Source organism: Pelophylax lessonae, assembly GCF_965119305.1.
Source record: "Pelophylax lessonae genome assembly, chromosome: 4".
NCBI lineage: Eukaryota > Metazoa > Chordata > Amphibia > Anura > Ranidae > Pelophylax > Pelophylax lessonae.
In genome coordinates this window covers 482,065,919-482,086,602 of record NC_138771.1, presented here as the reverse complement: position 1 = coordinate 482,086,602, position 20,684 = coordinate 482,065,919, and the positions used below count along the sequence as shown (strand labels likewise).

The 20,684-nt window shown below is 41.1% G+C and overlaps 1 protein-coding gene across 1 annotated transcript in view; it reads left to right on the top strand.

Annotated features, from left to right (window-relative positions):
• RERG (RAS like estrogen regulated growth inhibitor) overlaps positions 1 to 20,114 on the top strand; it is a 29,999-nt gene extending 9,885 nt beyond the window's left edge. Inside the window, exons 2-5 of the mRNA XM_082256918.1 lie at positions 5,525 to 5,695; positions 9,235 to 9,291; positions 13,227 to 13,300; positions 19,491 to 20,114. Of these exons, the coding sequence (XP_082113044.1) occupies positions 5,635 to 5,695; positions 9,235 to 9,291; positions 13,227 to 13,300; positions 19,491 to 19,898 (600 nt within the window). The 5' untranslated portion in view covers positions 5,525 to 5,634 and the 3' untranslated portion in view covers positions 19,899 to 20,114. The remainder of the gene's footprint in view (positions 1 to 5,524; positions 5,696 to 9,234; positions 9,292 to 13,226; positions 13,301 to 19,490) is intronic.
• Positions 20,115 to 20,684: the final 570 nt, after the last annotated feature.

Here is a 20,684-nt window from a genome sequence, read left to right as displayed (position 1 = left end):
AATACCAGGTGAAGACACCTGAAGGCACCCCAGGGGGCCTAGATATCCTGGTTGATAAAAAGCTGGCCTATGGGTCAGGTCGGTCAGTCCCTGCCAGCTAACTAACTTGGCTGGAAACTAACTGGCAGGTAGGTTATAAAATATGGTCTCCAGCCCCCTGGCCACTCCTTCTTGCAGACATACCACTACAAAATGCAAATGGAGTCAGTGCTCCTCTTACTACAGCCTGCGTTTTATGAATGGGATGTAACATGGGGGCCATTGTGTAGAATAATTTTGTGGTGTCCATTGGAGAACAAATATCGGTATCTGCTATGCACTATATTTAGGGACCTGCGTATTTATTTTTATGATGAAGCTGCCTGAGGAAGGGGAAAATGCCTTTTGGTGGTGTAAATCTGTGGGCACTTTTAGACTTACGCTCCCAAGCAACTATTTTCTTGTTATTTTATTCAATGAACAATAATCTCTGTAACCAAGGTAACAAAAAATCTTCATCTATAGGAAACGTGGCCTCTAAGGTTCTCCTTTATCAGATAACTTACCAATTAGCAATCATAATTAACACTTTTTTATTTTTTCGGAAGGCAGTCTCTCGCTTTTTTGGTTTTGGAGTCTTGTTTCTGTTGCTTAGGCTATTTTTAGAATGATATATAAGTTATTCATAGTATTTCTTTCATAATACATAGCTCACCACCCTCCCCTCTTTCCTTTTATATTCAACTGGTTGCTTCGTTCTGTTCTTCCTACGCCACTGTTCCAGCCCACGTTCTCTCTCTGTATGTTATTATCAACTCATCAGACACAAAGTTTATTAACCGTCTGTTCCACAAATGCATCATTTATTAGAATCTTCTTTTAGAGCCTTCTTGTTTTCTGATCCTCCAGCATTTGTATATACTGTACTTGGATCTCAAAGCTATGAAGAAGGTATTTTTTTCCGGGGGCAGTATAGGTATTTTTATTATAATGACCGCCTGCTGGTGACTGGGCACATCAAAAATACTGCAAATAGCATTAAAGTAGTATCCAGTGGAGAGAAATTATTACTGATGCCAGCATTCACTGCAGAGAGCAATTGTCTCTGTGTTTGCATAGCATTCAAGCACTTTAATATAAGAACACAGAACAAGGGAAGGTTCTGATGTGGGCAAGCACACAGAGAAGAAGGATTAAATGGTGCTTTGTTCATTGCTAGGTACACTCATTCGGGCACATTTAGGTGGTTGAAAACCTCAGACATGAAATATGAACAAAGCATATCTCTCTATAGCGTGTATTTGTCTAAAAAAAATATTAAAGGTTAAATTATTATTATTTTGTTTAAAATACAAACATCCCATACTTACCTACTCTGTGCAATGGCTTTGCACAGAGCAACCCCAAACCTCCTCTTCTCTGGTCCTCTGCCAGCACTCCTGGCTCCTCCTCTTCTCTGAGTGCCTCCATAGCAAGCCTGCTTGCTATGGGGGCACACACGCTTGCTCCATCCCGAGCCCCGCTCTGTGTGTTCATAAGACACACAGAGCCCCACCTCTGCTCTTTCCTCATTGGTTCCCTGGCTGTGATTGACAACAGCTGGAGCCAATGGCTCCCGCTACTGTGTCTCAGCCAATTAAGGGGCGGAGAGCAGTCGCTCTCATGCACATCGCTGGATGGAAATTGGGCTCAGGTATGTATTGGGGGGGCTTCACGGGGGAACTGCATACTGAAGGTTTTTTATCTTCATGCTTAGAATGCATCAAGGTAAAAAACCTTCAACCTTTACAACCAGTTCAAGAGCACCAAGTGACATTTCTGTCTGCTGCTTTGTTCCTCTGCTATCAGCACGAGTCAGTTCTGACAAGTTTTCCTGACACCAAGAGAAAAATGGTGACGGGAGGACCACCAACAGATTCTTTATCTCAGCTCTGTTCCTTTGTGAAGGTGGGTGTGTCCCTTCCCTCCAATCAGCTCTCAGAGCTCTTCTTCCTGAGCTGTGCAGAGTGTAACTTCAGCTCTCCGCCCCATTTTTTGTGACAGCTCAGACAATGCTTTATAAATTCTGCAGACTGCAGATAAACAGGTACAACCTTTGTAGGAGAATTTGTTTCATCTCTGTGTATCGCCGTACGATAGTCATTTCACTTGGTATGTGGAAGGGTTTACAAACACTTGGCTTTCAGGGGAAATTTAAGTTAAAGCAGAACTCCCCAAATACTGTAGCTGCTGACTTTTAGTATTAGGACACTTACCTGCCCCTGGATCTAGTGATTTCCTCACCTGAGCTGATTCTTCAATCGGCTTCAGGTGCAGGCTCCGGCATCTGAAATAAGGGAAAAAGGAAGTGAAGCCTTGTGACTTTACAGCCAGTTTCCTACTGCGCATGCGCGAGTCATGCTGCGCCTTGTGAATGGTCCTGTAGTCTTCTGGGACCTGTGATGTGTCCCAGAAGGGGGAAGGAGGGGGACCGAACTTCCCTCTCAGTTCGCCATGGCTATCTGAGCCAGCAGTGGGAGCAGGTACCTGTCAAAACCAGGTACTTGCTCCCCCCCCCAAACAGTGCCAAATGTGGCAGTGGAGGGGTGCAAACAAGTGGAGATTCCCCTTTTGGTTGGAGCGCTGCTTTAAGAGATGGAATTATTGTTGAGAATTGCTTACAAAGGAAGTGGGCACACTGAAGGGAATGCTCTAGTTAGAGGTGCAACTGCAACTTTGGGATAGACCACCAATTTAATGCAAATGTGTTTACCTTAATATATATAATATAAAAGCTTATACTGGGGAGAACTACTATTTGGAGTACAGGGATATTCTGCCACCATTTTAATTCAACTACATCCATTCCAATCTGACTTTCCCACTGCTACACTTCATTACAGAGGAACTAAACCCACATTGAAGGCATGCTGTGAATGTCAAATGTCTGCAAATTTCTGCTTCTGTAGTAGCCTACTACTGACTACTTAGCATTAGAGTGTCAATGGTCTAAGCCAGCTAAACTGCAGCTTGGCTACTGTCTTTTCCTTATTTGCATCTAATGGATACAGAGAAGACACCCATGATGTCTCCATGAAGAGGACCTTTCACCATACAAGTATACTGTCGCATACCGTATAAAAGTGATCATTTTACTCATGCATGCAGGCCAAGACCACAGGCTCAATTTAAGACCCGCTTTGTATGCTGCCTATAATCCTTTTATTTCTACCCATGGCTCTGTGTGGCCAAAGAAGGAAAAAGCCCTGCGTATGCTCCATGTCTCTCCGGCTGGAGCTTACAAAGGACTTCCTCAATCCAACAGGACAGTTCAGGGTATATAGGAAGTCAGTTGCTAAGGCCCAGTATTGGGTTTTTTCATGGGAAAAAGATGAGTGGGCCAGAGCAAACTGAACAACAGATAAGCAAATGGAAGGCGAGTACTAGGAGGGCTGTTGCTTTGCCCTGCATGGATACAGCAAAGGTTCCCTATTAAGTGTACTAAAAAATACAATTTAAAAATAAATAAAATATACATTAATACATCTAACAAACATTAAGGCACTATAGCCAACTTTCACTTATTGATATGCCGTTTAATCTTTGTTATTATGTATTGCAATGCCCTATAGTAGTAATACTGTTTTGAAAGACAAAGGGGAAATCACATGTATTTATGTCTCTTGTCTTGTTAGCTAACAACCTTCTGGTTGTCTGTTGCTTTTCATTTGAATTAACATTTGAAAAGAAAAAATATGTTAAAACACAAAAAATATACACACTCTGTGTTTACCCTTGGGGATGTCTGATGATTCTTTGGTATCCATATTTGCAAAGAGGGACGCCTGTGATCCTGTCAAGAAAGATGTCCCTGAACCTGCTGCATGGTAGTGGATGGGCGTTTCCCCTAAAGCAGTGATGGCGAACCTTGGCACCCCAGATGTTTTGGAACTACATTTCCCATGATGCTCAACTTCACTGCAGAGTGCATGAGCTTCATGGGGAAATATAGTTCCAAAACATCTGGGGTGCCAAGGTTCGCCATCACTGCCCTAGAGCGATGTGTTTTTATCATCAGTGTTCAGTGATCTCTTGGGTTCTTCTGAACCTTCTCTGTGTCTCGAAATGTGTCAGTTTATGAGAATACTCTATCCAAACTGTTGCTATGATCATTTATCATTTTAACATTAGTCTGTGTCTTTTTTAATTGATGTGTTATAATATGTGACAATAAAAATTTTACTTTCATAAAATAATAGTCTAGATGCTTGTAAAATCCCAATCCATAGATATTTTTTCTTTCAAATTAAAGCCTGATACACAGCCCAGCGGGCTGAATGAAAAAAAACTGAAGAGCTTGAGAGAAGCCACTGTACTAACTATCCATTGTTATTACAGCGATCTCCCCCACTGAGCTATTGTATTCTGACAGGGGGACGGCCCCACCTAAACACACTGATCACACTGGCCATTGGCTGAGAGTGCTGATCAGATGCCAATCGGCCAACCTTTTTCGGACATGGCCCTTAGACAGACTGGCTACCATTCACACCGGCCGAATGTCGGCCAGTTTGTATTGAACCAGTTCGATGCCGCCGGATATTCGGCCCATGTGTATGTCCCTGAAGTCTGTCAACTTAATGTAAAGACAGATTTCAAGCAATTATTTCACATTACCTTTAAAGGAAATCATAACTAAAATGTGTTTTTTTTATTAGTTTCGTTTCTTTTTAAAGGGATAGTCCATCTAAAAGTGAAACTTTAACTGAAAGAGAAGTATAGCCAAACCTTTTTTAGCTTTACTTCTTTTGCATCAGATAAGTACATTTACTGATGTTCTACTGTGACTCAGAATCAGCTGATAGTTGGCTATAAATTAGCCGGCGGGGCAGAGCCACGGCACATTCAGGAAGGAATCTGGCAATATTGTTGAGATCCACCCGGCTGTCTGATTGACAGCTAAATCCTTGTTTCAGGCTGCGTCTTGGAACCAGAGCCAACCCATGCCCATCATTGCCCCAGCCTAGCGCTCCATTTTTTAGCTGAATATTTAGCAGTCATGTGATCATTCAGTTCTCAATGTTAGAGTCCAGTGGGAAAGCTGCAGTGCCACATGAATGCTCTGTGGCTTGTAGATGAGTGTATAATATTCGTTTTTCACTAACCCCAAGCTTCTCATTTAAGGATGGAGCCAAGTCAGCCCCTGGTTCTAATATGTCTTGAATACTCCCAACAGTGAGATGCCTCTGTACTAACTCTCACGTCTTGGGAGCATTGGTAAGCCCCCCCAACACTTTTGCATGTTCTAGCTCCTCCTGTCCTGTTACAGTCTCCATAAAATACATTTAAAAATCCAGCAGGGATGGTGGGATCCGATCATAATGAACACTGCGGGATCTCAAGTGCTGATTTTTCATCAGTAAAGTCCCTAAGAGAGATAAGAACCTGTCTACCAAAATAGTTTAGGGCAGGTTAAGTGTTTAATGTTTTATGAAGCCAACCTTCCTGCAAAAAAAGTGTATAGTATAGTTCAGAATTTACTACTATTGTAATTGTGTCTTTATAGGTTGTAGATTTAACCTGTTCAAGGTGAACAAAAATGGTACAGTCAGCTTGAAATTTCAAAATCATCTGTTGAATCAACGATTTAAGAAAACCAATAATTTTACTGTGATAATGGCAAAGAGTACAGAAGTGAAGATTGCAGTGCTTGGCAGAGCTGGAGTTGGTAAATCTGGTAAGTACTTTCGTTATATGTTGATAATTATATAAAAAAAAAAAAGCACATATTTCTGCACTTTAGTTTTAATCTTTCTTTGTGTGGCTATCATTTGTGCACATTGAATATTTCCTTTTTTAGACCATGCTATTAATTGATCAGAATCTGCCTAATTGATAAAGCTGCCACTTACGGCATGCTAAAAATTAGGTTAATTTACTAAGGGCATAAAGGTCGGGCACTTTGCAAGTAAAGTTGCACTCTACAAGGACATATGCTCCAGAGCTTAGTAAATGAGGAGAAGCTCTGCTGGCTTTCATCATCCAATCACGTGCAAGCATGAATGCTGTTATTTATTTTATTCCCCTTGCATGTCTTTACAAAGTAAAGCATCACCTCATTTACTAAACTCTAGAGCAACTGCTCTTGCAGAGTGCAACTGCACTTGCAAAGTGCACAGTCTATATGCCGTTAGTAAATTAACTCCTATATTTTAGGTGATGTAATTGGACAGAAATGTGTCAGATATATTTGGGGCCTTGGATTTTTGAACTTATAATTTGTGGCTTATTTAAAGCCCAGTTCCAGACCAATGTGGAAGTACTGGAACCCCTGTTAACTTTTTATAGCTGATTGTGTCCCTATTTGGAAGAATTTTTTATCTCTTCTCTTTGACTGGTCTCAGACAGAACAGTAATAGAGAGGATGTTCCCCTAAACAAGACGCAAATCTTCTAGAGCGATAAACGTTTCATACCTCTTACAGGGGTTTACTGCTATTTTCCTATAAGGTAAATTTCTCATAACTTGGAGTGCAAATGATGATAGAAGATACTTTTCCTGTATGGAAGCACAGTGAGAGATCACAGAAAAGTGAGAACATATGGCTATAGAAAAAACTGCAACGATTGAAAGACAAATGTGTGAGCCAGGATGGGACAAGCCCTGACCCCAGATCATTTAACTGGTGAGCATCAATAAGCCAAGAGAGATTGTAGTAAACATGGGGCACAGTCAACGGAGCTAAAGGCCGATAAGGTCATCAGGAGACTTAAGTGAGAAAAGTGAGACAAACACAGATTGGTCCCAAGCTTCCCAAATTGAATTTAATTGTGTTAAAGTACAGTCAGTTAAGGTTTTTAAATATTCTATTCTCCTTATATCCACAATAATATTCCGTAGCTGAGATTGTGATGGTGGGTCTATGGATAGCCAGTACGCGGAAATGGCTCTTTTATCTGCAGTTAAAATATGCAAGATTATTTTTTTAGAGTGCTTAGCAATACCAGGAAAAGGTAAATCTTGTAAATAGTGGATAGGGTCCAATGAGAGAGATGTATCGAGAACTTGTTGTAGAATGGCCATTACAGAAGCCCAGAAAAATATGGATATGGGGGCACTGCCAGAAAATGTCATACTAATTGCATCTCCAACAGGTCTCGGATATCATTGCATTATGGGCATGTTCTGTACCAAAACATCAAGACTTTATAAGTGGTGTCTCCCTGCACCATACAACGTGAGGACTTTTTCCCAGTGATTCAAAGAAATAGGAAGTTGGGGAATATGCGCCAACTTATACATATACAAATGGTGATCCACAGAAATGGGATATTCTTCATGATAGATTTTATAAATAGACAATATTAAATATAGTTGATAGGGGCATTGAGCACAAATAGATTCAAATTTAGTGGGCCAGTGTAAGGTTAAGGAGGGTGATATGAAGGAAAAGTAATGTTTAATTTGGTGATAAGAGAAAAAAAATGGTGTTGGGGAATTAAGTTCCTGAGAGGAATGTAGCTTATGGTAACTGGGTTTACAAGGTGACATTGGAAAATAGCCGCTTGGGCCCAAGACATGAAGGCGTTGAGAAAGAGTACTTTACATGACACTTGTTCCAAATTGACAGTGTAAACAACATGGAAGCTAAACATTGGTACTTCAACTCAACATCTGCATTGATTGGGACAGAGATGATGATGGGAGAGATACAGAGACTAGAAAGACACATTTTAGGCTTCAAAGAAGATAGCAGACAATTCAAGAAGGATAGAGTCTTCAGTCTTTGAATTTCAAAGTTCAAAGCCTGCACACATCAAAAAAATAAGCAAAATTATATCACCTCCCTGTCAATGTTGTCTCTGAAAGTTCAGAAGGTCCAACCACTGATTCTTTTCTACCTACCTTTATTGCAGCTGGAGATGGCAAAGTAATGGATTGTAGCCTCCAGTTCCTCCATGGTCAAATAATGATGTTTGAAACATGTAAGGATCCCATATGTGGAAAGGACCTGTGTATACTAGATAGATGTTCATAGCCATCAATAGGATGTAAATTAGTTTGTACCAGGGTGCAAACTCTGGAAGTTCCAGGTCTTCGCCAGATCATTGGTATAGTGATTAAAACACAAGTGGTGAATACTCCCTGGTAGCAACAAGTGATTTAAAGTGGCAAGTTACCAATTGTTAGGCAGGATTGTGATCGTTGGAAATACATTTTCCCAATGAACTACGTGAGAAACTGAAACTTGTGGAGGGCAGAACCAAAGTTTAGTGTATAGTAAAAATACAGTATGTTGATTAATCCAGCAGCCTTAGGTGAACAACCCTGGACTGGAAAGGTCCATAAGTATGTAAATATATAGAAAACAAATACCTGACACTAGGAATAATAGGTACAACTGCATATGAAATAGTGTGCACAGGAGATAACTGTCAGAGCTGTAAGCAATGGAAGGAAAGAGCCTGAGATTGTTACAGTGGGGATTTCTGTAGAGACTTAACTTGGCTGGGTAGCCTAATGGTGAAAGAGCGTCGGTACATCTAGGCAACGCTCTCCCATCAGAACCAAGCCTCCTCACTGTACCAATCAGCTGCTCAGGCTTTCTCCTTCAAGTTCTTTCAACTTTCCACATAGACATTTGCCAGCATGCATTTCTGAGCCTGTCAGCCCCCTCAGTGAGGAAACTGACAAGCTCAGAGAGAGGCCTGCTAAGAGAGGAGGCATCAATGGCCAGACAGGGATAGCCAAAGGGCCAGATGTGGTTCTAGGGCCACAATTTTCCTAGGTCTGGTCTAGAACTAAGGGTCCTATCCAGCCATGTGTAAACAGTGATAGAAAGTTATGTCTAAGTGTAATTGAGTAATATATCTAGAGGTTGTTTTCAAAGGTAGCGACTGACTTCTGTGAAATTGTAATGCTGGAAAACCAGCATTTGATCAGCACTCACAGCCAATGGTTGACTGAAAAATAGAAAATATGCATGTATACCCTGCTTAAGGAGGTTAATACTATGGTGGTGGAATGGGGGGGGAGGGGGGGGCACTGTTTGTTTTCTCACCTCTACAAATACTATGGGTATCAGTAATAGGAAACTGACTGTCTATGACTTCCTGCATACTGTCATATAAAGATCACCTGACTTTGACTTGGTCTGTATCTGTTTGCTAATCAATAACCAATAAGCATAGTGCTGACATGTCACAAATGTTCTTGTTCTTCTAAATTGCACATTGCTTTTAAGTGCCATCTGTATTAAGTATTTTGTCTTTCTAGCGCTTGTTGTGAGGTTCTTAACCAAGAGATTCATCTGGGAGTATGATCCCACCTTAGGTAAGTTCCCGACTTTCTGCAGATGGGGCAAGTATGAACTTAGTGTAAACTACTACAAAGTCTTTAATGCCACATCAATGTGTATTTTCATATTTGTGCACCTTTAACCTAACCTAACCTGACATGGAACAAGGTCCCAGGCTGTACACCGGGCCCCCATTTACATATGTATTGAGATGAAGCCCCCAGTGCTGTCCTCTTTCCTTTATTCAGTTGTCCAATGCTGGAACTTCAATTGCAGAGAGTTTGTATCTGGCCTGCTGAATGACAGTGCTCCCATGTAGCCTTGGCCCAGGATCCATTGAGGGTCCACGTGGGCAAAATAGAGTACTTAAAGATACCACAAGGTGCTTAGTAGTGTTACTGATTGGCAACAAGAAATGCTTTCAACCAGCTTTGGCACATATTTCACTACGGTTTTCTGTTTTGAAGCTTTGATCCAGCTTAATTTAAGGCTAACTGCTATTTAGCTCTTTCTACAGCCTGTAGAAGAAATAAAATAGAAGCTAATACCTTATCTAGAAAGATGAGTGCGCTCCCCTTGTTTAAGGCTGTTGCTCCTGGCTTTTGCCTTAAAGCTGAATTTCAGGTAAGGCTTTTTTTGCAGTAACATTGGTCCAGCATGCCATGCACATGGTATGCTTGTGGGATTCCCATGAAGGCCGATAATCACTATAATAGTTACCGCTACTACAGTGATTGTCACTGTCTTCTGGGTCCCCATTTAAATAAGGTGGAGAGGCGGGGCAGTGACATGATAATTTCTATACAATCAGAGGACGCTTTGCATTGAGAAAAACATAAGGTGTTCTATGAATGGCACCTGTGCTGAGCAAGTGATTACCTGTGTTTACTGTGCAGGAGGGCAGCCACTCGGCCTTGGACCTGGCAGATGCTCTGCTTTCATAGGGATCTCACAAGTACAGAATATGCATACTTACCTAGGTCCAAGCTGAACCAATGTAATGGGATGTAAGGGAGAAGCCAGGAGCTGCAGGCTACAATAAGGGGAATAGACTCCAGATGAGGTACACACACTCAGCTTTCTCTTTAAGGGCTCATACACACTTGGCCTAAACATCGCTTTCACAGGTATTTTACTTTTTTGCCTGTAAACGCACTTCTCTGTTAGCCTATGTGTCCATGCGCACATGGGCATTTAGAAGCATATTGTTAGAGGAGCATTTACAAGCTGAAAAATAGCGTTTTAAATTCTCGCCAAAATCTTAGTTTTGATTTGGACAGAACCGGTAAGGTTCTGAAACTTTGTCTGTCATTTATTGCTGCCTGTGACCTGATTAGGGAGAAAAGCCCACATTTCCTGTCCTGTTACAGGAAGATTAAGTAAGGAGAGGTCTCTGTTACAGGGTCTTAACAGCAAAAAAAAAAACTTCCAGAGAAGGCCAGAACCTCAAACAGTTTTATGTTTTGGCCTGTATCCCCTCTGGAGATTTTCCCTGTCCTATTAAAAGCATTGTAATTGAGACAGGAAAGAAGAGCAATCACCCCAAGGAGGACACAGGAAAAAAAACTGGCAACATTTCTAAGCCTTTTCTACTTATCAAAAGTTAAAACAAAATGGAAAGACGAGTTATACCTGGAGCTCTACTTTAAATGTAGGTAGTAAATATTTCTACTAATTATCAGGCTTTACATTGTGGTTGACCCCTCAGTGGATCTAGATCTGCATGTGTTATTGACTCCTCGGTGGATTCAGCTCTACAATGTTGCCCACTCCTTAGTGGATCAAGATATGCAATATTGCTGACTCCTCATTAGATCTGGCTCTACAATGTTGCCTACTCCTTAGTGAATCAAGATCTGCAATATTGTTGACTCCTCATTATACTGTATCTGACTCTACAATGTTGCTCACTCCTCTAGATCAAGATCTGTAATATTGCTGACTCCTCATTATATCTGATCCTACAATGTTGCTGACTCCTTAGTGGATCCTGTTATTAATTGCGGTTGAATCCTCAGTCCATCCAGTTCTACGATGTGGCTAACTCCTCAGTGGACTCAGCTCTACAATGTTGCTGACTCCTCAGAAACAACATGGCTGACTCCTCACTTGATCCAGCTGTACAATGTGGCTGATTCCTCAGTAGATCCCTCTCTACAATGTGGCTGACCACTTAATGGATCCAGATCAACAATGTGGCTGACTCGTCATTTGAACCAGCTCTTTATTGTTGCTGACTGGTCTATGAATGTATTCATACCACCAGAATTAATTAGCCATTGACATTGGGACAAAAAGTGAGGGATAGTGAGGGTCGGGATCTATTTTGAGTAATTATCACACCAGTAATAGTAATTAATTGGCCGTTGACATTGGGACAAAAAGTGAGGGATAGTGAGGTTCGGGATCTATTTTGAGTAATTAGACCTGTAATAGCTATAGCAGTATTATTTGTTCCTTTGGCAGCTATCTGATAGGGTTTTTTTTCTCATTATGGGAGATTTCCTCTCACTTCCTGTTGTGTGTACTGGACAGCAAGTGAAGGAAAATCTCCCCAAAGGCACACAGATTAAAAACAAAGACAAAAAACTAACAGGGGTTTTATCAATATGACCATGTTTTAGTCTTAGACATTATTTAAGGTACAGATGTCTTTTGCCAGCATTCTCTCTGTTTGTATTATCTTCATTAAAGGCCAACAAACCCATCCTATTCTTTGCAACCAAATAATCTGCTATTTTAACTCTGATATGATCTGCAGTTGCCAATGGTGCTGCACAAGTAGTCAGCTATGACACCAGCCATTTGATGGCTTGACAGTTCGGTTGGCAGCTTACATAGGCACACTTGTAACAGTAACATTTATCATTTAAGGCATTCCTTGAACTTAACTGTAACTAAAGTCCACACTACTTACCTATACTTCAACGATTCAAGATCCCTCAAATGGTACAGAAATCTTCTACCTGGCTTCTCTGGGTATTAGGCTGCGGCTTCATTGGCCCACGCGGGATGACGTCACTCCCCATGTGCAGGAGCTGAGTCATTCTGGCAAACAGGATATGTGCTGGAATATAAACTGAGCTGCACATGCGCAGTTCAGAGTACAGTACATCTAAGGATCTGTGAGTAAGCAAGTCGTTTTATTTAATTGCAGAAGAGACACTGCAGGTCTCATCTGCAATAAAGAGCCTGTCTGCTCGCAGTTTTTTTAAATGGAGTTTCTAGTTCCACTTTAAATTGGTAGGTTTAGTGCGCCTTAAAGCAAAGTTTCGGGCTTTTTTTTTTTTTTTATAAGATAAAACTAACCCTGGTATAGTCCTTCCTTTTCCCGTAGCGCTCTTCAAAAGTGTCCCCTGGTTTGTTTTTGAGCTGCCTTGAAAACTTACTTTTCTCTTCTTCTGCACAGAGGGGCCATCTAGACTGTGGGCATGTGAAGCCCTTTGGGTCTCTGTTCTGGGGTTCGGTGCATGCTGGGTAGCCGATTTTGTGGATGTGCAGTGCAATGGAATCATGCCCCACTGCATGTTGGCTGGGTTTCCATAGCGATGGTGGACTTGGAGGAAGTTCCCGCGCCGTTGCTTTGAAAACCTCTTCTATTAATCAAGGAACCAGGAAGTAAAACAAGCGGCCAGCGATGCACATTGATTCCTGGGATTGATAATACTCATCATCACCCAGGAGCCAATGCGCTGCCAGAAATGACGTACCTCGCCGCGGCGAGAAACACAGGAAGAGAACAGATAAGGCAATAAAAAGAAGGTAAATAGATCGAAAAAAACCCCCCAAAAGACTGCCAAAACCTTTTTAACCTGCAAACAAGATATGCATGGAGCCAAGTGTGAAATGTGGGTGGAACTTCGCTTTAAGTCACAAAAAATGTAATTAAACTGTCATGTGAGATAATCAATATCATGCAGCATAGTCATAGATGGCCTTTTTCTCCTCTCTCTTTCTCTCATGTCTTTAGAATCAACGTATCGGCATCAGACAACCATAGAGGATGAAATTGTTACTATGGAAATACTTGATACTGCGGGTCAGGTAAACATTGTTTATTGAGTTAAAGCTGTACACCAGGTAGATGTATAAGAAACAAATGGATGCAGCTCTATAGTCATTAATACACTATCAAATTTATTTTTAAATGCAATCAGTATAGGTTCCATATGACCTGGTATCATCCTGTTGTGGTCCTCTCTACAGTAGAACACAGACTGGGAGATGGAAAAAGCAGCACAGGTTGTCAGACAGAAAGATGAGCTTATCAGTCTGTTACTTCTTTTACTGGCCAGTCACTGCAGCAGATAAAAATCAGATCTCCTGCTCTCTCAAGCATGGCTGTGCTGTGAGTAAAGCCCCGTACACACGAGTAGAAATTCGGCCAGGAAATTTCGTCTGACGACCGATCTGCCGATTTTGTTAGTTGAGTTGTTAGTTGTTGTTGACTTGTTAGTATGGTGCTTCCGACAACCGACTCCGACTTTTCGGCTGAAAAATTCCTGGTGGGCAGGCTATATAATTTTTGTCGACCGTGAAAACACGTCCGATTTTCGTCTCATTAGTACAGATTTCGATGGGGAAAAATCTTATGAGCAAGACTAGGCATGCTCAGAGACGAAAGAACACATAGAAAGCAATCCATGACATCACTTCTGAAGTAGAAGTGCGGGAAAATTTGTGTGCAGTCTAGAGCACATTCCAACCAACAAAACACCACTCTGGACAAAAGATGGACGACCGGTAGGCAAAAATTCGTTGCGTGTCTACGAGGCTTTAATCTCAGAACTTGAATGCACTTAAATGCAAATATTTTGGCAGGTAAAACAACTCCTTTATCTTATACTTGGTTTTGGCTCTCAATTTATTTCAGTGGACCTCCAAGCTCTGAGTGTACCACAGTCCCCCAATGGCCTTGACTGTCTGATGGACGCAAAACCAAGCTCCTGTAGGATAGCACTTCTCCCTTCCCCTCTAGAAAGAAGCCCTCTTAGATGTCTGCATGGGGGCTTCTTAACATGCATGTGTTAATGTTGCACAGCTGATTGTTTATCGGGCCCATTGTGTTACTTTACAGCTTTACCATACATATTCCAACTTTCCTAGTGACTATGCGGCCGTTTATGTTAACCCATCTCCCAGATTTGATTTGCTTCAGGGATTTTGATTGCTTTTGCCCGGGGCCCCATTGACACCTTCGTGTTTCAGGAACATGCACAGAAAAGCACATTTCCAAAAACGCATGCCAAATTGCCCCAGCTCTTTTCTAATGACACCCCAAAACACAGCTAGCAAAATAACACGCCAAAACGCGCATGACAAAAAATGCATGAGACTCATTGCCTGCCAAAGTTGCAGGAGCTACTTTGGCACATTTGTCATGCGTAGGACCTTATGCTGTCACGTGACAAATGCGCAGAAAAAACGTGCACATGCCTTAATTAGCCCCGGTTCACAATGCCACAGCTTCTGCGCAATTTGTAGCCAAATCCCAGCGTGACTTCGACATACCTTGCATACGACTTCTTTAACAGAAGTCAATGCAAGTCATGCCAAAGTCAGACCAAAAGTAGTGCAGGAACCTTATTCAAAGTCGGAGTGACTCAAGTCACTTCTATTAGAACGGTTCCATTCAACTAAATGGGATGTGACTTCTGATGCAATATGCGCTCCCAAAGTTGGAGCGCATGTCGCATCAGTATGAGCCTGTTTTGAAGGCAAATTTGGGACTTCCTGCCACAGTGAAATCCATGTTTCCCTTGTATCCGGAAAACATTTTGCAATAATGATTTCTTGTTATAAGCAATGTCAGCCCTCCCACGCTTCATTTCAGTGGTTTCTATTGAACACTTTGTCAGGAACAGGTGTCCTTGGGAAGATTTAGTGAGATCGCTCAATGAAAGGGCACATATTATTTTACATCCTGCTTCTAATCAAAGCTCTTGTGTTAGCGGAGGCGTTTATCTGCTAATGTAAGTTAGGTGAAAACTGTCAGGGTTCAAGGCTTTTTCTTTACAGGTAATTCCAATCTGCGTCAAAAGATGAACAATTCTCATTATATCTTGTAAACAATGAGGGAATTACTTTTATTACTGCAGGACTGATTCAAGGTGATTCCCTATAAGATGCGGGAAACAAGTTTTGCATTTAGGGCAGCTTCACACTGCCTGGTGTGGTCCCTTTGTGCTTTGCGTGCAGGTTAATGCACTTTCCCATGGACTTCTATGACGTCCCGCGGTTTTGGTGCGATTTCAGAAACCACACCAAAATCGCAGGGCCGCTTAGAAATCTATGGAAAAATGTAGCCAACGTGCACAAAAGCTGCAGGTTTAGCAAAAGTGCAGCAGGGTAGTGTGAAACCACCCTTACATAAACCTGTATGAAAATGCAAGCCCCATCTAAAGTGAACAAAAGCCTGTGGACACAGTCCTTTACAGCTTACTCTATGTCAAGACAAAATTTAAACATATATGCAGTACATCCCTGCAATACAGACATCTTTAAGGACTTTGCAAGTGCAAAAAAATATCTGTTGATTGGCAAGAAATGCACTCAGCTTTTGGGCTGACGATACATAATTTTGTAGACTAAATAGTGTCATCCATGCCCAGTTGTCTTTTGCTAAACTTTCCAATCTACCCCACTATATTTATGTCTAAAGCGTAGGCACTAAACTAACTTATAGTCCAAAGATTTAAACTGGGAGAGATGCATTACGATAACATTGTACGTGCCTAGGACACATGACAACTCAGAATTTCTGGAATTTCTGAAAAGTTTAACCAATATAACAAAATGCTTTTAATAGTATATTTAAAGAGAAACTTCACTCCCCCATCCCCTCCCCCTTTATCTTTTTTTTTTTTTTTACTCCCTCTTACCTGTCATGCAGCTTTGGCCACCATCCACATACTCACCTGCCCAGCAGATCTATCGTACTGCTGCCATCTGGTGCTGGGGTGTGACAGCCAGGTCTCACACCACCATTTGGGTCTACCTTTACCAATGTAAGCTGACTGCCTCTTCTGGGTTCAAGCAGCCAGCCCATTATGACACAAGCCAGCTGCATCCACTGACTGCTGTGCAGACATCAGTGCCTGACCTCACAAATGCACTTCTGGAAGAATAGTCAAACATTTCCATAGACACACTCCTAAACCTTGTGGACAGCCTTCCCAGAAGAGTTGACACTGTTATAGCTGGAAAGGGTGGGCCAACTCAATATTGAACCCTACAGACTAAGACTGGGATGTCATTAAAGCTAATTTACGTGTAAAGGCAGGCGGCCCAATACTTTTTTTTTTTTTTAAATCTGTTTATTAAAGTTTTCATCTTCAAAACAAGTACGACAAACACAACACTGAAGCAAAACGGTGGATAAACTTGTGTTGCCCATGCAGGGGACATAGATTCAAACCACATGGTACAAGTGCTGTAAGATAGGGCAACATTAGGTTGGCGATGGTGTGACTGTGTAACCTGCACCTCCAGGTGCCAAAATTCAATCTATGTAATGATAGCTGACCCAGTTTCCTGCACATAGCACAAAACAGATAAAAGTTCTGTTAGGCATCTCTAGACCTTTCGTTATTTAATGTCTAGGAAGCCATAGCAGGGTCTGCCAACCATTTGGTCCACACTTTGTCATATTTAGCAGGACATCCCCTATTCTCATAAGTGTCTTTATATATTGGGGATTATTGTTAATCAAGCGTTTCCAGAAGGTAATGAATGGTGGAGCCTGGTTCTTCCAATGCAAGGTGATAGCTTTCCTTGCATAAAAAAGAAAGAGGCTTACAAGGGTTTGAAGGAGATTGCCAACAAGGCCTAATATGCAGATTTCAATGGCTATCGGGACCTGTATCAACGTGTAAGTATTAATGCTGGTTAGCACCTCTGCCCAAAAATCTGAAATGTGAGAGCAGGACCAGAAGATATGGGAATAGTCACCCTTAGGGTCACCACACCTCCAACACTCCGGAAGAGTGGTAGGGATTCATCATATGCAGTCTAGAAGGGGTAAAATAGGCTCTATGTACTATTTTAAACTGGATTAATTTGTTACATAAATAAATAAATGTTTTAAACGGTAAATCCCAAGGCCTAATACTTTTGACAATATAGTGTATGTGATGTCTTTTAGGGCAAAGGTAATTGAAGGTAATGCAAATAGCTACACTTAGCTTTTAGGGATCCCTACTCAGCAATAGAAATAGGGAGTACCTTTATAAAGAAGTTAATTGACAAAAATGTATTACCATTTTAGACTATGTGTCTGTGACAGTTCACTTATACTGTCCAACCTCACTGACACTGTTTTAATTTGGGCTAAATGCTCTGCTATCTCCTTGATCAATGCAGAGCATCTAATGGAAGGGAGGCGAAAAAAGGAAAGGTGAGAGAGCTGCTGAGGAGGAAAGGGGTTAAAGTCACCCAATAGTATTGCCCTACAATGACAAAGTATAGGTTCACTTTAGATTTAATGGTTAAAGTGGTTGTAAACCTCAGACATGGTATATGAACAAAGCATATCCCTCTATAATGTGTACTTGTCTCAATTATTTGTCTGCTGCTTCTTTCCTTTGCTATCAGCATGAATCACTTATGACAAGTTTTTCTGAAACCAAGAGAAAAAAGGCGACAGGTCCCCCAGCCGATTGACAGCCTTAGCTCTGTTCCTCTGTGCTGTGTGAAGAGCTCCAATCAGCTCTCAGAGCTCTCCTCTCTGAGCTCTGCAGAGTGTAAGGTCAGCTCCACCCCCTTTTTTCTGACAAGCTCAGACAAGCTTAAAAATGTAGCACCTTGAATGGATGTAAAGAAGAGAAGAGTGCAGATTAACAGGTATAACGTATGTAGGAGGATTTGTTTTATCTCTGTGTATCACCAGGGGCCAGTCACTTCACTGAGCATATGTAAGGGTTTACAACCACTTTAACCACTTAAGGACCGCCCACCATACATATACTGCGGCAGGGCGGCCCCTTAGCGCAAAATCACGTACATTTACATGATTTTGCTTTAAGGCTGTAGGTGGCACACGCGTGCCACCGGAGCCGTGCTCCCGCTGTGATTAGACACAGTGGAAGTCAGTCCGCGGGTCCGGCGGCTGCGATCGCTGGTGGCCTCTCACAATTGTCAAGGCGGCTCACAGAACGGCCGTCTGCCTATGTAAACAAGGCAGACGGCTGTTCTATTAGACAGGAAGGGAGAGATTGTGTGTTCCTACTAATCGGGAACACCGATCTCTCCCTTCCTGCAGTCAGTCCAGTCCCCCTACAGTTAGAAAGCAATCCCTAGGAGCACACTTAACCCCTTGATCGCCCCTGATGTTAACCCTTTCCCTGGTGTCATTTATACAGTAACAGTGCATATTATTTAGCACTGATCAATGTAATGGTGCCACCGGTCCCCAAAAAGTGTCACTTAGTGTCAGATCTGTCCTCGGCAACGTCGCAGTCCCACTAAAAATCACTGATCGCCGCCATTACTAATGAAAACTATAAAAAAAAAATAAAAAAGTCCATAAACCTATCCCATAGTTTGTAAACGCTATACCTTTTGCGCAAGCCAATTAATATGTTTTTTGGGATTTGTTTTACCAAAAATATGTAGCAGAATACAAATTGACCTAAGCCGATAAAGAAATTTGATTTTTTTATTTTTTTTATTGGGAATGTTTTAGAACAGAAAGTAAACAATATTGTTTTTTTTTTTTTTTTTCCAAAATTGCCGGCTTTTTTTGTTTATAGCACAAAACATAAAAACCGCAGAGGTGATCAAATACCGTCAAAAGAAAGCTTTATTTGTGGGAAAAAAATACATAAATTTTATTTGGGTATTTGTTAGTTAAAGCAACGTAGTGCCGTATTGCAAAAAAATGGCCTGGTCATTAGGGGGTAAAACCTCCTGCAGCTGAAGTGCTTAAAGTATTTTAATAATCTATTAAATTATGTGTGTGCAGGAAATGTACTGTGTCTGATCAGTGCTGTAATTTAGTGAACTAAAAAATCTGTTTTCAATTGAAAATGCAAAAAAAGCATATAATGTAAGGTAATGAAAACTTACTTTCGTGATTTAGGCATATATAAACATTCTTCAAATTCTAGTTTGAAGAATGTTAGTGAAATAATCTTTTCTCTGGTTTTTTTGTTCAACTAATTTTGAATAAGTTATTTCACTTAATTTTCATTTGCAGTGCACATGATCTACTATTTCTCACTTTGTCTTGTTTTAGGAAGACCCTTTGCAAAGAGAAGGCCACATCCGCTGGGGCGAAGGTTTTGCTATTGTTTATGACATCACTGACAGAGGGAGTTTTGAAGATGTCATGCACTTTAAGAACTTGTTAGATGAAGTAAAAAAACCCAAGAATGTTACTTTTATTCTAGTAGGAAATAAAGCAGACTTGACACATTCACGGCAAGTAAGTACTGAAGAAGGAGAGAGACTGGCCGCAGAGCTGTCCTGTGCTTTTTACGAATGCTCTGCATGTACCGGTGAAGGAAACATCACTGATGCTTTTTATGAACTGTGCCGAGAAATAAAACGTCGCAAAATGGTTCAAGGAAAGACTAGAAGAAGAAGTTCTACGACTCACGTCAAACAAGCTATTAACAAAATGCTAACTAAGATTAGTAGTTGAAGAGAGAGAGAATCGATGTGTATGAAGCTGATCTCTATCTTCTTGCTTAAAAAAAAAAAATGATGTTAGCTATTAGCTACTATTTTAAATTATTTTTAATATTTTGAAATTGTTATGTATTTTAATGTCATTGTAAATAACCATATTTATACACTGGTGTTATAGCTATATCCTTTATTATGTTTGAACACCTGCTTATATAAGATATTGGCGATGTTGCAGGAGTGATTAAATTATTTTACATGTAGCGTTATTGTCAAGTTTTTTTTCGGAAATTGTTTGTGAACCAGATTGCCAATGTTATATATGAGACAAAGATTGCATAGTTACATAGTTAGGTTGAAAAAAGACACAAGTCCATCTAGATCACTCCTATCAAATCCCACTTAAAGGCTAAAGCTGGGTATACACTTGCAGTTTATTTGTAGTTCAACCTGTGGGTTGAACGAAAAAAAAAAAATTACAGATCTCTGCATCTGCACAAGCAATTTTGATACAGGGACCTCTCCTGTTGCGCTGTTGTTTTCTGACAGCAAGGACTCCCTCCCGTCAGAATACAAAGATCAGTGCTGCAGTCATTGGCTGCAGAAGTTGGCCAAATGCTGGTTTTCCAGCAAGACCATTTGACAGAAGCCAGTCGTTACATTGGAGCCTACAAAGCATTACAAGTGTGATGAGTGTATTGTGTGTACAATGCTTAGACACCTGCAGACTATTCCTCCAGCCAGGGCCGGTGCTTTACGCCCTAGGCAAGATCAGATACTTGCGCCCCCCCAAAAAAAAAAT